At 46.1% G+C, this 14,993-nt stretch overlaps 1 protein-coding gene across 3 annotated transcripts in view; it reads left to right on the top strand.

The window, feature by feature from the left end:
* Nucleotides 1–14,993, top strand: part of TAMM41 (TAM41 mitochondrial translocator assembly and maintenance homolog) — a 38,968-nt gene that overhangs the window by 20,407 nt on the left and 3,568 nt on the right. For all 3 annotated transcript variants that reach the window (XM_083156159.1, XM_083156160.1, XM_083156158.1), the window contains 2 exons: nucleotides 649–814; nucleotides 8,357–8,419. In XM_083156159.1, the coding sequence (XP_083012285.1) occupies nucleotides 649–814; nucleotides 8,357–8,419 (229 nt within the window). The remainder of the gene's footprint in view (nucleotides 1–648; nucleotides 815–8,356; nucleotides 8,420–14,993) is intronic.

Raw genomic sequence — 14,993 nt, 5'->3', positions numbered from 1 at the left:
GTGAATGGGGGCCTTATAAAAAATATAGCAGCTGTTTCATGCAGGCTGAACATGTACCACTACAGTCACTGTTATACCCATACACATGGGGTGATGGGAGCTTTGTACTGAGCGATCTTAGGGCCCCTATACATTAGACCGAATTGTCCTAAGGAGAAGTCAGCCCCGACTTCCCCTGAGCTCTCCGGCAGCTACCCGGGAGAGCGTGATAAGATTTGGCACTTGATGTGTCATTTTTTTACATTTGATAAATCGGATGCGATTTACCACATGTAAACCAGGGAAAGCTGCCCTTCGAGCGGGGGTAGGGTGCAGGGTCCATGGTAGAGGCAGGTCTGGAGCAGGGACCGGAGAGCAGAGTCCTGTCCCCGCGGCAGGAAGATAGAAAAAAAATCCTATTAAAAAGAGTCTTTTGAATAGGTACATTGGTACTTCCAAGGTGACAGCTGCTGGGTATGGTAGGTAAATGACAATGGATGTGAATATTTTTACCTATCCCAGACAAGATGTTTGTGGTTCTATGACCAATCATTGACTTGCTATTCAAATCATTTAAGTCCTATTTAGAATAATTCTGGTGTTTGGCTTTTAGGTGTCACCAATCGTTCTCTTTATACACTTATCCGAGCGTCTCATTTTATGTTTCAGGTAGATAAGAGTCCAGAGGGCCAGTTTCTTCTTCTAATGAGTTTACCAAAAACTTTACAACAGAAAATAACCGCCCTCATGGACCAGCCTGGGAGGAATCGGGATGTGGAAGAGGTATTATTACAAGTGGCTGAGGATCCAGACTGTGGGAACGTGGTACAGCGAGGTGAGAGTATTCTTTACCAACCTTGCTCAATGCTGACACTAAAACTGCAACTTTGAGTAAGCTTCTAGCTATGTTAGATGAGGAAATGCATAAGGTAGCATTTTGTATGCAGATCTAGCCATGCAGCACAATCCATTTTGCAAATAGGATGCATTTCATCTGAAAAAGTCACAAAAAATATGCCCGTCCCTACCAAGCCATGGCAACGTGGACACATCTGTAGAACCTGATTGTTTGCAGCGGGCAACTTCTCTCCACCTGTTCTATTCAGAAGGTTTGACAAATATACCCAAGGTTTTGTCCTGTATTCATCTGATCTAACGTGTAAAAACATAATAAATGCAAATAAATGCAATTAGCTTTCACCCATGTAGTAGTATCAGTAGTAGTAGTATAGTATATAGCGCACCATCTCCAATAGGACTCAGGGTGCTTAACAGAAAAAATGAACATAATACGGTACATAAAAGTTTTACTATCCCATATCCAGATATCCGTTATCCAAATTATTGCAAAAACCAAAGGTTGTTTTTTTTTATATGCTAAAAGCACTACTGTGGACATGATATGTAACTGACACTACTGTGGACATGATATGTAACTGGCACTACTTGAGACATCTGAACCAGCACAAGTTTGGACATGATATGTAACTGGCACTACTGGGGACATGATTTGTAACTGGCACTACTGGGGACATGATTTGAAACTGGCACTACTGGGGACATGATTTGAAACTGGCACTACTGGGGACATGATTTGTAACTGGCACTACTAGGGACATGATTTGTAACTGGCACTACTGGGGACATGATTTGAAACTGGCACTACTGGGGACATGATTTGAAACTGGCACTACTGGGGACATGATTTGAAACTGGCACTACTGGGGACATGATATGTAACTGGCACTACTTGAGACATCTGAACCAGCACAAGTTTGGACATGATATGTAACTGGCACTACTGGGGACATGATTTGTAACTGGCACTACTGGGGACATGATTTGAAACTGGCACTACTGGGGACATGATTTGAAACTGGCACTACTGGGGACATGATTTGAAACTGGCACTACTGGGGACATGATTTGAAACTGGCACTACTGGGGACATGATTTGAAACTGGCACTACTGGGGACATGATTTGAAACTGGCACTACTGGGGACATGATATGTAACTGGCACTACTGGGGACATGATTTGAAACTGGCACTACTGGGGACATGATTTGAAACTGGCACTACTGGGGACATGATATGTAACTGGCACTACTTGAGACATCTGAACCAGCACAAGTTTGGACATGATATGTAACTGGCACTACTGGGGACATGATTTGTAACTGGCACTACTGGGGACATGATTTGAAACTGGCACTACTGGGGACATGATTTGAAACTGGCACTACTGGGGACATGATTTGAAACTGGCACTACTGGGGACATGATTTGAAACTGGCACTACTGGGGACATGATTTGAAACTGGCACTACTGGGGACATGATTTGAAACTGGCACTACTGGGGACATGATTTGAAACTGGCACTACTGGGGACATGATATGTAACTGGCACTACTTGAGACATCTGAACCAGCACAAGTTTGGACATGATATGTAACTGGCACTACTGGGGACATGATTTGAAACTGGCACTACTGGGGACATGATTTGAAACTGGCACTACTGGGGACATGATTTGAAACTGGCACTACTGGGGACATGATTTGAAACTGGCACTACTGGGGACATGATTTGAAACTGGCACTACTGGGGACATGATTTGAATCTGGCACTACTGGGGACATGATTTGAAACTGGCACTACTGGGGACATGATTTGAAACTGGCACTACTGGGGACATGATTTGAAACTGGCCCTACTGGGGACATGATTTGAAACTGGCCCTACTGGGGACATGATTTGAAACTGGCCCTACTGGGGACATGATTTGAAACTGGCCCTACTGGGGACATGATTTGAAACTGGCCCTACTGGGGACATGATTTGAAACTGGCACTACTGGGGACATGACTTGAAACTGGCACTACTGGGGACATGATTTGAAACTGGCACTACTGGGGACATGATTTGAAACTGGCACTACTGGGGACATGATTTGAAACTGGCACTACTGGGGACATGATTTGAAACTGGCACTACTGGGGACATGATTTGAAACTGGCACTACTGGGGACATGATTTGAAACTGGCACTACTGGGGACATGATTTGAAACTGGCACTACTGGGGACATGATTTGAAACTGGCACTACTGGGGACATGATTTGAAACTGGCACTACTGGGGACATGATTTGAAACTGGCACTACTGGGGACATGATTTGAAACTGGCACTACTGGGGACATGATTTGAAACTGGCACTACTGGGGACATGATTTGAAACTGGCACTACTGGGGACATGATTTGAAACTGGCACTACTGGGGACATGATTTGAAACTGGCACTACTGGGGACATGATTTGAAACTGGCACTACTGGGGACATGATTTGAAACTGGCACTACTGGGGACATGATTTGAAACTGGCACTACTGGGGACATGATTTGAAACTGGCACTACTGGGGACATGATCTGAAACTGGCACTACTGGGGACATGATCTGAAACTGCCACTTAATATGTTCAAGAAAGTGATTGGATACAGGATACTCAACCTGTACTAAAGGGACATTAACCCTTTGCAGTATAATTATTTTTTTGCAATTCAAACAATCTGGTTTAAATTAATTGTAATTTCTTTTTTTTATTCAAAAATGGTCTACATTGAAAGTTTGAATGATGTTGATGTGGCTACTGCTACTAGCGCTAGGGCTGTTTAGCCTGACTAGACGTTGGACCTGAAAGGGTTAAGGAAAAGCTGAGTAAACCGGAAAGTCTTGAGTCTGTTTTTGCAGGATTCTATAGTGGAAACCTGTTAAACTGTGCAGGGCAACCAGTTCTATAGAATACGAGCCCCATGACTAAAATCTTGACCCCCTAGATGAATTCCAAGAGTTTATAGGTTCTGCTAAAACAGGGCTCGACAATTTAAAAAAAAATCTAGGAGCCAGGATGAAAGTGTAGGAGCCAGAAAAATAAAATTGGGAAAGTGTGCGCCAAAATGTCACACCATAATGCCTATTACACATGTCGAACACCCATTAGATATTATACCACATGCCGCAATGCCCATTACACATTATACCACATGCCATAATACCTATTGCATATTATACTTCATGCCATAATGCCCATTACACTGTTTACAAAACACCGTAATGCCTATTGCACCTTATGCCACACACTGTAATGCCCATTATATATGATACCACATGCCATAATGTCCATTACATATTATGCCACATTGATACCAGGCAGGGGCAGATCCAGAAAAAAATTACAGGGAGGGGGGGCACCATTACAGGATAGTGGATGAGAAGGTAGAGGTGGACAGGGAGAGGCAGGGGGTGTTGCAGAGAAAAACGATGACAAACAGGGGGTGACTGACAGGAAGAATACGTGGGTAACAGGGAAAGGCAAAGGGTGGCCAATAGAGTGTGAAAGAGATAGAGTGTGACAGAGAGAATAAGCAGTGAGTGACAGGGGGACTGAAGGGAAATGGGTGAAAGGGAGAGGTTGTGAGTGGCAGTGTGAGAGAAGCAGAGGGTGACACAGGCATCACTGTTTATACCCCCCTGTGCCCCCCTCTCCATTTCCCCATCCCCTCATTCCCAATAGAAGCAGCGCTGTTTACTGTACCTAGAGGAGTGAGTCCTGGCAGAGTTTATTCTGTCAGGGGTGCTGGCAGCAGCCTCTTGTGTCTTTGCTATAAGACACGTAAGCATCAGGTTCCCCGTGGAGGACTCCATCCAGGAGCAGTTGCAGCAGCCTCTTGTGCCCCTTTTATCGGACCACGTGAGCAGCAGCCCCGCTGTGGGTTATACTGTTAGCGGTTAGCTATAACATCCAGCGCCGCAGCAGCCAGCAGAGCCGCGCACAACTCACCCGGCTGCTGCTGTATCAAAGCACACAGCAGGTCCGCAGCGCGACTATTTGAAAAGTCAAAATGGCTCCTGAGCCAATCAGGAGCTACCACTGTAGCTCCGTGCTCAACTTTTAAATAGCCGCGGCGCGCCGCAGACCTGCTTTGATACAGCAGCAGCCGGGTGAGTTGCGCTGCGGCGCTGGCTGGATGTTATAGTTAACAGTTTAATCCTCCATGGGGCCCACTACTGTCAGTAATTAAAGTCACTCTGCCCGGGGAGTACTGTTTCCTGGCAAAACTGGTCGCCAGGAAGCTAAATCTGGTCGCCATGGCGACCAGGCGACCGGGTTTTGTCGAGCCCTGTGCTAAAAAGTTCCCCCCATGGCCATAACCAGCTCCAGGCTCAAAGAGCCGGTCCTGGTTTTAAAAAATCAGGAAACAAATCAAATAAGGGTCCCCCTGTATTTTTTAAAACCAGCACAAGGCCACAGGGCTGCTCCTGGTTCCCAAAATACAGAGGAGAAAATGAGTAGGGGTCCCCCGTATTTCAAGAACCAGCACCAGGCCCGACCAGCCAGCAAGCTAATTCCACAGCCTGGGGACACTTATTTTATAAGGTCCCCCTGACCGGTCAGCCTGGGAAGTTGGACCCCCCCCCCCCCTCCAGAAATGACCTGCTCAGGCTGAAGCCTGGGGCTGTGTCCAGTGCCCATGGGCATTGGGCATCGGGCTGATGTTGGCATAAAGAATAGAATAAACTATTGTGTATTGCTGTGGAACTATGCACCACATGCAGGGACTTGGAGAACCACAAGTCACAGCATGCGGGACAATAAGGGGCCTGCTGGAACTTGTCGTTCCACAACAGTACAAATAATGAAATAAACACACGACACAATTAAAGTATAACTTTATTACATGCACAGTCCATACATACAGATACTTATCTACCTTGACATGTAGGTAGGTATCCTGTGTCCGCTGATCATGAAGAAAATCCATATGGGGTACCTGTGGAAGTAAACCATACTCACCAGGGTCCTTCGGCGTAGATCCTCTTCTGTCCCAGTAGGCATCCAGCGTACTTGGCAAAATAGTAAACCGAGTACCCGATGCCTGCACGGACTGGGGAGAAGCCGCAGAATGTCTGTTTACATCCTGCGGCTCCTCCCCCTGAATAGCGCTATTGGCCGCCTATGCAGTTCCTAGTATATTATTTTCTTAGTATATGGACTAGAGGATGTTACAGGAACAGAAGCAACTTGGGAAACAGCACAGCATAGACATGCATTTTATTTCTGTTCTATACTGTCTGTGCGGGTGTGGTACAGGGTTCCGACAGTCATAAGCCCGACGTCGGGATCCCGACTGGCCAGACTCAGGCAGTGTGGCGAGCGCAACAAAGCCCCTTGCGGGCACGGTGGCTCGCTATGCTCGCCACCTATTCTATTCTCCCTCTATGGGGGTCGTGGACCCCCACGATGGAGAATAGCCGGTGGCCGTCGGTAACCAGTGCGTCGGAATTTTAACCGTCGGGATCCCGACGCCGGGTAAATGACTGCCGGGACCCCGTCCGGCAGCCGTCTGTGCCGTGCACACAGATAGCAATGAAATACATTGCCCACAGATATGCCAAACATGTCTTATTAGTTCATCAGTGCAAAGAAATAAGCTGATGCTATATAAATGTTAACAAGAATCATTTTCTTGTAGGTCCCTTGTTGCATAGTCCAGTAATGCATTTATGTCTTGCAATTTCTTGGCGGCTTTAGAAATATCATTTATTAACAGAGTACATGTGCAGTAGCCTAGAACAAGGATTATGCCTGTTAGTAAATGTTTACTATGGGTTACTGCATAGAGGAATGCTAGCTAATAATCACAATTTGTACTAGCTCTCCCGTTGTGCAGGCTAAAAGTACCCATTGCACACTTAGGGGGTTATTCTGATTCACTCGGAAAGGCACAATCAGTCTTTAATGGACAAAACCATGTGCACTACATGTAGGGCTGATGTAACATATGCAGAGAGAGTTAAGGCCGCCATACACTATGCGATTTGGCCCCGATTTCACCCGATCCAGATGGATCGGGCAGTGAAATCGGACCAAATCGCAGGTTTTGACACCCGGTCCGACCCGATGCGCGGTCCCGTGCGCATCGGGTCAGAGTCGAGACGTCGGACCGGCTGCACATAAGATAAATCTTATGTGCAGCCGTGGGGACTCTGAGGACGCCGGCGAGGGAGGGGGGCGGGAGATGCTGGCGAGGGAGGGGGGCGGCAGGGGGAGCAGGGAGCTGTCATGCTCCGTCCGGGTAGGGGGGGGGGGCACACCGCTAGTAGTGCGGACGCTGCGGGGGACACAGGCGGCAGTGACATAGAGCCGGGCTGGGGGCCGGGAGCTGTCAGCACTGAAAAAAAAGCCCATACAATGAATGGGCAGCCTGTGATTGGCTGAGCGCTCTCTCAGCCTGTCAGCAATTGGCTGAGAGAGCGCTCAGCCAATCACAGGCTGCCCATTCATTGTATGGGCTTCTTTTTCAGTACTGACCGCTCCCGGCTCCCCCCGCCCGGCTCTATGTTACTGCCGCCTGTGTCCCCCGCAGCGTCCGCACTACTAGCAGCGTGCGTCCGTCCCCCCAGCCGCCTTGCAGCATCCCCCGCCCGCCACCTCGATGTCCCCGGCCCCCTTGCTCGCTCCACATTGCAGCTCCCCGGGAGTTGCAAATGATACATTGCATGCGATGTTTTATTTGCAAAACTTGGCACATCAAGTTCCAAATCGTGTGTCCCCCCTCCCGGGGAGCTGCAGGGGGAAATCAGGTCCGACTTTTCCTTAGGACAAGTCGGACTAATGTTTGGGGGCCTTTAGATTTGGGTCTTTTATTGTTTATGTGCAGGGTAAATACTGGCTGCTTTATTTTTACACTACAATATAGATATCAGTTTGAAGTACACCCCCACCCAAATCTAACTCTCTCTGCACTTGTTACATCAGCCCCACCTGCAGTGCTCATGGTTTTGTCCATTACAGAGTGATTGTGCCTTTCCGAGTGAATCAGAATAACCCCCTTAGTGTAACGGGTAATTTATTTATTTATTTATTTACAGTTTCTTATATAGTGCAGCAGATTCCGTTGCACTTTACAATAGTAGATAGAGATAAAACAAACTGGGTAACGACAGATAGACTTGGAGGTAGGAGAGCCCTGCTGCAAGCTTACAATCTATAGGGTAATCATTAGGACAAAAGAAACCTCTAAAATAGAAATATTCCAAAGAGTATGTTCTTATGTCGTTGTCCTGTTATATGAAAGTACTTGCACTGTAGTGTGGTTTGGTGCATGTTGTACTGAAGGTCCGAATCATGCCATAAATTTGCACGGTGAGGGTCCATCTACTGACTGCCGGCGTGCATGAACACGAGGAGCAGCGTTAGCATTTTATTATACAGAAGATGTATATAATTCCATTTCTTTTTTATTTCCTATTAATTGTACCATTGCCCTTTACTGGCTTGTGATGAGTAACCTCTGTTTTCTGTCTCTTTCCAGCCATTATTAGCATAGTGAAGTCGTCCAGTCTGACGCAGAGCGCTAAAGGGATAGTCACTGCTGGTAAGGGCTTTCTAACGCCTCGGCGGCCATGTTGTACCATTACATGCTTTAGCTCATTGTTCTGATCATTCTCCTGCAATGGGATACAATAAGGGCCTCCTAGTTATGAGCAAATCGGTCTGAGCGGGCAGATTTGCATCTGGATAAACCAATAGGAGCAGATGCAAATTTTTCCATTCATTTTTGTTTTTTTCCACAAAGAGAAAATGCTGCCTCACTTTGCATGAACAACACACATACTGAGCAGCTTTATTCTTGTAATAAGATTTAGAGTTGAGCTAGATGAGCACGCCACCCTAACCCCAAGCCCCCCCACCCACCCTTTCTAAAGCTGCAAAGCACAATTTTGCCAAAGTATAAACGTGAACCTTCCAGGTTTAATCCTGTAGGATCTGCTTAACCACTTAATTGACCATGTTTTGCCCATACAAATGCTGTTCAGGAAGTGTCCTTTTTTAATTACTTATTAAAGTTTTTTTGGGGTTTTTTTTGCCCGGTGCAGGGGGGAAACTATTGGGGCGATTCAGACCTGTTCGCTGTGGTCCAAGTTCGCTCCCCCGGCCAATGTTGGGTGTTTGCGCATGTGCGATTATGTGCGCATGTGCAAAACCCCACAGCAAGGGCCTTCGGCAAATTATTAATTTGCACGGCGCTCGCTGCCTGAGTGACAGGCAGGGAGCGTTCCGACGGGCCCGCCCAGCATTTCATGGGCAAGCCCACAAAAATGGTGAATGCGCCCATAGAAACACTGGGCAGGTTGCTGACGTCGCGTGACTTCACAGCTTACCCCCAATTCGGTGGAAAGCGGAAATCTAAAAAGTAGGTACTGTATAGACTTACTTTTCATACCAAAGGGTGGAAAAATCATTCGATGGTGAGCGGTCATCGCGTGATTTTTTTTCCTCTATGTCGCCTCGTTCGAGCAGATGTGTAAGTGTACACATCTGCTTGCATGGTAGCGGGAGGATTCGGACGGTGGGGAGTTCTCCCTCCCTGCGCTGTGATTCTCCGGAACATGTGATCTGGAATTTCCGCCACATTGCATTCTGGGCTTCGATCCCGGAATGATGTATGTGGTGGTCATAGACTGCTGCCTCACTCTGTGGAATCCGGTAGCCAGATGAGATCCAGTCTGCACTTCTGCAGAGCGAATCTCCTAATCTGCACGACGGAGACTCCACGGGGCAGTGTGACACATATGATGCGTCCTGGCCAGGTAACGTACCCCCCGGCTCCGGTCACATGTAACAGTGCCAGGCTTGTGGTTAAAGACCAAACCTTCATGTGCACATCTAGGTTATCAGGATGTACAATTTACACACAAAACTTTACCTATGCTATGTCTAAAATCTTTACAAAATGATATTGTTCATTCTAGCACCCTGCATCTTCCAAAACCTGTACAGTTCCTCTTCCATGTCTGGGGTGTCAATATGTGATAATTACGGACATGCATGTGCGGAGATTGAATCTGAATGTAAAATCGTTATGACACATTTCTCGTTAGCAGATCAGTAGCAAAAAATGCTCTTCGTCTAGTGATTTTTAGCAGCAGAAAATAATGTAGATAATAATCCCTGTTAATCATTAATAATAATACTGTACAATAAAAATAGGCATTTGCCACTGTAGAAAACAGCATCTGTATAATCATCACTGTCATGACTCAAAGTGACCACAGTATTGGCAGTATACCACAGTATAGTATTTAAATACCATAGAAATCAAGCAGGCCTGCTGATTCCATCTACCTCCATTGAGGTCTTGTTAAATGTTGATGCTTTTTTACTTGTTTGCATGACTTATCTCACAGTGACAGAACATACATTTTGGTCCCAGTGCCTCTGACACTAGTTCCTAATGAGCTCCTAGGTTGCATGTTCCAAGTTGATTGGCCACCATGTTCATGTATTTTGTACGGTTTTGTTAGAGAAGAGCCACACAGCGATCTGCAGATGGCCTTTGGTGTGCTGCTCCTTCCATGGGAAGCCTGTTGGAGGATTGGCAACCAGTGATCTGTGTAACTCAGTATAGGTACTCTAATTGATTAGTACTCTGCCCATCCTATTGGAAGAAGCACATGAATATGCGTGCTTATAGGGTTGTTCTGTTGATGGTTGGAGGAACTTGTCTCTTTTTATCTGTTGTACAAGTAAGTAGGTCATGTAAATACAGTATAATGGCAGGATAGACACTGCCCCATTCTTTCCAAAGCCCCCCCCAAAATTTGGTCATCCATAAACAATTCCTTGTGACAGAGGCATACGGCTCAAGGGTTACACAGAATACACAGGATCCGAAACGTACACCATTCTTCTGAAACAGTGCAGCATGTATAGTATTCTACAAGTAAGGTGCTATAGTTTATTTACTATGTAGGTGAAGATACCTTATACAGTATGGATCCAGTACTGAGCAACAACAAATGCCCCCTAGTAGCACATATTTCCTCTTATATGCCACAGCGGAGACGGTTTCCCTCCAAGGTACATATGGGCAGTATTCAATGAGGCTGATTCGCCATGTTTTATGGCGATTTTGTGCTATTTTTGTGCTGTACGGCGATTTTTTGACTAAAACGGTGAATCACCCTATTCAATGACCAGATGGCGAATACATTTCAAGGTTTTTATCGCCATGAATCACCGAGTAGCAATCGCTATCTTTTTATGGTGAAGTGGAATGTGAACTTTTAAAATAAAGTGTTTTTGTTTTTTACATTTGGTGTAAAAAAATCAGGAATTTTATTCTGAGGAGGGGCATGCTATTTTTATTCATGTGCTGTAAGCACATGAATATATATTTAATTTAAAAAATATATATTTTTTTTTTATTTTATTTTACACAGCAGCCAGCAGGGGGCCGGGAGCCGAGCCGCTCATTAGATATTCATATATTCACTGCATCCGATCATTACATATGCACGATCGGGTGTAGTGAATACCCGGTCCCCTGTTGGCTATCCCGGGGGGCAGCCTGTGCCCCCCCCACAAACGTTCTGGGGCAGGCAGGGAGACTTCCATCTCCCTGCCTGCCGCCGTCCTCCGGCTCCCTGCGGCATCGCCGCAGGAGTTAAAATTCGCCGGTCAGGGGGCAGTGAGCCCCTGACTCGTTGAATACTGGAGCCGGCAAGGCTCCGGAACGCGGCGGGCAGTGGCGAATGTGCAGCGAATCCTAAACAGGATTCGCTGCACATCGTCAAAATTCTCATTGAATACGGCCCATAGCCGTCGCACAGGTGCGGATCCAGATGTGCAGCATGATGCTGATCCAGTGTGGGGAAATGAGATACTTCCGTTTATGTCCTGGTCAGACCAAACCGTAGAATTAGTGGTCTATGTACTAAGCCTTGGATGGATATAAAGAAAAGGCCAAATCAGCTCCTAACTGCCACGTCACAGGATATGTTTAAAAATGACAGTTAGGAGCTGATTGGCCCCATTCACTTGATATCAGTCCAAGGCTTTATAAACAGACTCCATAGTCACAGATTCAGGGCGCATATATCTAGTGAAACAGTAACTCACAATTATCACTATGGTTTATGGTCAGTGCGTCCAGCGATGACCGCTGTAGCTACATCTCATACAGAGATGTATTATACGGCATTATGGGGGAGAAGTGGAACGTGTACTGATCCTGCTTCTCCCCATGTACAGGTATAGCTGCGCTCCTCATTGCTATCATATGCCTACTTGGCGCAGCTTGTGGAACACGTGGCGCGGAATCGCAATGCTGCACCGATTAGGGGCATGGCAAAGGGGTGCATGCCTTTCACCACCGATGCCGCATGTGGCAACATGCAACAAGGAGAGCTGCTTCATCTGTATGAATGCGGGGATGCGTACTAAATGATAGCATGCTGATATGCTTGCCAATGTATGAGTGGTCAGGCGTTGTTGTCCATACACCACAGCAAGAAAAACTCTGTGCATGCTGTGGCAGCTGCCAGCTCCAGAATTCTCGGGAGATCGCAGCGCGAGCTAGCACATATCCAGTAGTCGGCCGGGAGAGAAGACCATGCATCAGCACTAGACTGTGCTGTAGGGGGTCTGGCAGGGATCAGCAGGGAACTTTTTATCGAGGTGAAGCAGGAAGTTTGCCAAAGTGGGAATGGGCAAGATTTCACTAGAATAGCAAGAGCTCCCTTGCAGCCGGAGCTGGCAGCCGCCAAGTCCAGGGACATAGGTGAATGCTCAGCATCCTCTGCAGCTGTCAAAATCGATATTTGCATGTATCGGAATGGTCAGTGCCACTGACAGTTCATACATCGGCGCTGAGATAGTAGTGTTGATAATGACCACTTAGTGTAAGGGCAGTACAGATGGTGTAATGGTTAGCATTACTGCCTAACATCAATGAGGTCATGGGTTCAATTCTCACCCAAAATGCTCGTTGGTTCTGAGAATTTCGGATAAGGGCTATGGACCTGTATTTATATTTGTCATTATTGTTTCACTTAGGGATCATGTTTCCTGCTGTTCACTGTTTATTATTCTTAATTATTTATTACAAATTTAACAAAAATTTAGTTTTTCCGTTCTCCTAATCTGCAGCTAATTTTACGTAATAAAAATAAATTGAATCAGTTGTTTTTCTATGGACATTTATAGGCTTCATCTGCATTGTGTTAAGGATTGCAAAATTGTGTCATTTATTTAAATTGGCCAGACTCGTTATCGGATTGAAATGATTTATCGTGTTTACTAGGCTAAGGGAACCTGCGCCTCTCCAGCTGTTTTGGAACCTCAAGACTCAGCAAGTCATATGGGCGATATATCAAACCTTTAAGAGAAATAATGTGGGGAAGTAATCTAATGCACTGATCAGCTTCTAACTGATTTATCTCACACCGTCCCTACACAGTCATAACCAGAGTAGGCTCCAGAGGCTCCATCAACTGCCATTCTAAACTGACCCACTGGCAGTGGGTGGGGCTCCCCTATTTGAATTTTAAACTGCTGCAGCCCCTCCTCTGGATCTGCACTGGTAATAACTGAAGCTGATTGGTTGATATGAACAACTTCTCCACTTTAACTCTCTATCTCAAAGCTTTAATACCCCCCCCCCCCCCCCCCATATCTGGCAATGCATGCTGGGACTTGTTCTACAACAGATTGCTTACCTCCACGTTATTACAATACACACATATAGCTGCACCAGTAAAGGGTAGTCGTACAGGGGATTTACAAAAAGTGATAAAATGGAGCGTGATAAACAACCAGCCTACCAGCTCCTACCTGTCATGGTAAAGGCTGGGTTTGAAAAATTACAGGTAGGAGCTGATTTGCTGGCTGTTTATCACTCTCCACTTTATAACTTTTCGAAGGTGGATACATCTGGCCCTTTATCTTACAGTCCTAGCCAAACGTTAGTGGGGGGAAATCAATACAAGATCAAGCAAAGGTTCCAAAAAAAATGGGGAGCTCTGCACTGGCCACCTTTTTTAGGAGATATTGCATCATCAATATGGCACAGTGACCAATAAATATTTTTGGTTCTGTAGCACATAACAGATTAGCCTAGTATCAGGTTTCCTATACAACCACCTCTAGTGCAGGATCTTCCTACCATCATGGAAATCTATGCAAATGTTTCCTAGAGGAGTTGTGTGTGTGTGTGTGGTCTACACCAGCAACCACTACGGTGAAGGGATGCCACCCTCCAATTGATAGGGAAAAAGAGGGTGGTACTGTCGGGCGCTTGTGTATACACAGAAGAAACAATTTTTTGGGGGCATAAGCATGGAAAGGGGGTGTTGCACGATGGGGGCACGGAGACCATATTGGGGAGGGGGGGCTAGGTGAGAGGCTATTTTTATTGGAGGGGGCCTCCGCAATCCCTAATCCAGCGCTTTTCATAAAACATTTCATTAACATTGTGCCAGTATATTGATGTAGCACCCAGCCCATAGCAGCAGGCAGATATGCGACACCAATGCATATCAGAGCAGCCCCAGGGTTCCAGTGTACATTCATGGTGATAATGAAACATAAGCTCCATTCCACGAGGCATCATATTTAGTGTTTGCAAAGCAGTGAAAACTTCTGCTTGTTTCACAGGTACATTGAACAGATGACAGCTCATGTTTCTGATGGATTCCTCAGAATAAAAGCCTACATAATACCTTATGGTCTCCATTACATGGGCAGCCCTATTCTGTTTTGTTCGAGTGAATTTACCCTGGTGCTTTCTCCGCATGTAGTATGTAAGCATGAAGTATGTAAGCATGTAGTATGTAAAGTGTGCTTCTGACCCCAAGAGCTCTCCCAAATATAAAACCCCGCTTTAACCTGGCTCGGACCGGGGCCACAGAACATGGGTTGAAGCCAGGGTTTCAGTACTTAACCCCCATTCATCTATGGGTGATGTCACTGGTGGTGGAGTCAACTCTGGCGCGAGTTGACTCTGCAGGTGTGTTCACTTGGCAGGTTGGATATCATCAGGTATATTCAATGCCGTAGGTAAGGATGGCTTTTTTTTTTGGGCAAGGAAAAGCTATCCTCGCCGTCCAAACTTCCCTCGCCGTATTCAATGTTTCGGCAAAATTCCCTTAAATGGCGAGGTTCGCCAC

The sequence above is a fragment of the Crinia signifera genome, chromosome 8 (genome assembly GCF_055691185.1).
Source record: "Crinia signifera chromosome 8, ASM5569118v1, whole genome shotgun sequence".
Lineage (NCBI taxonomy): Eukaryota > Metazoa > Chordata > Amphibia > Anura > Myobatrachidae > Crinia > Crinia signifera.
Note: the sequence above shows the minus strand (reverse complement) of the source record. Positions and strands in the feature narration are given on the sequence as shown.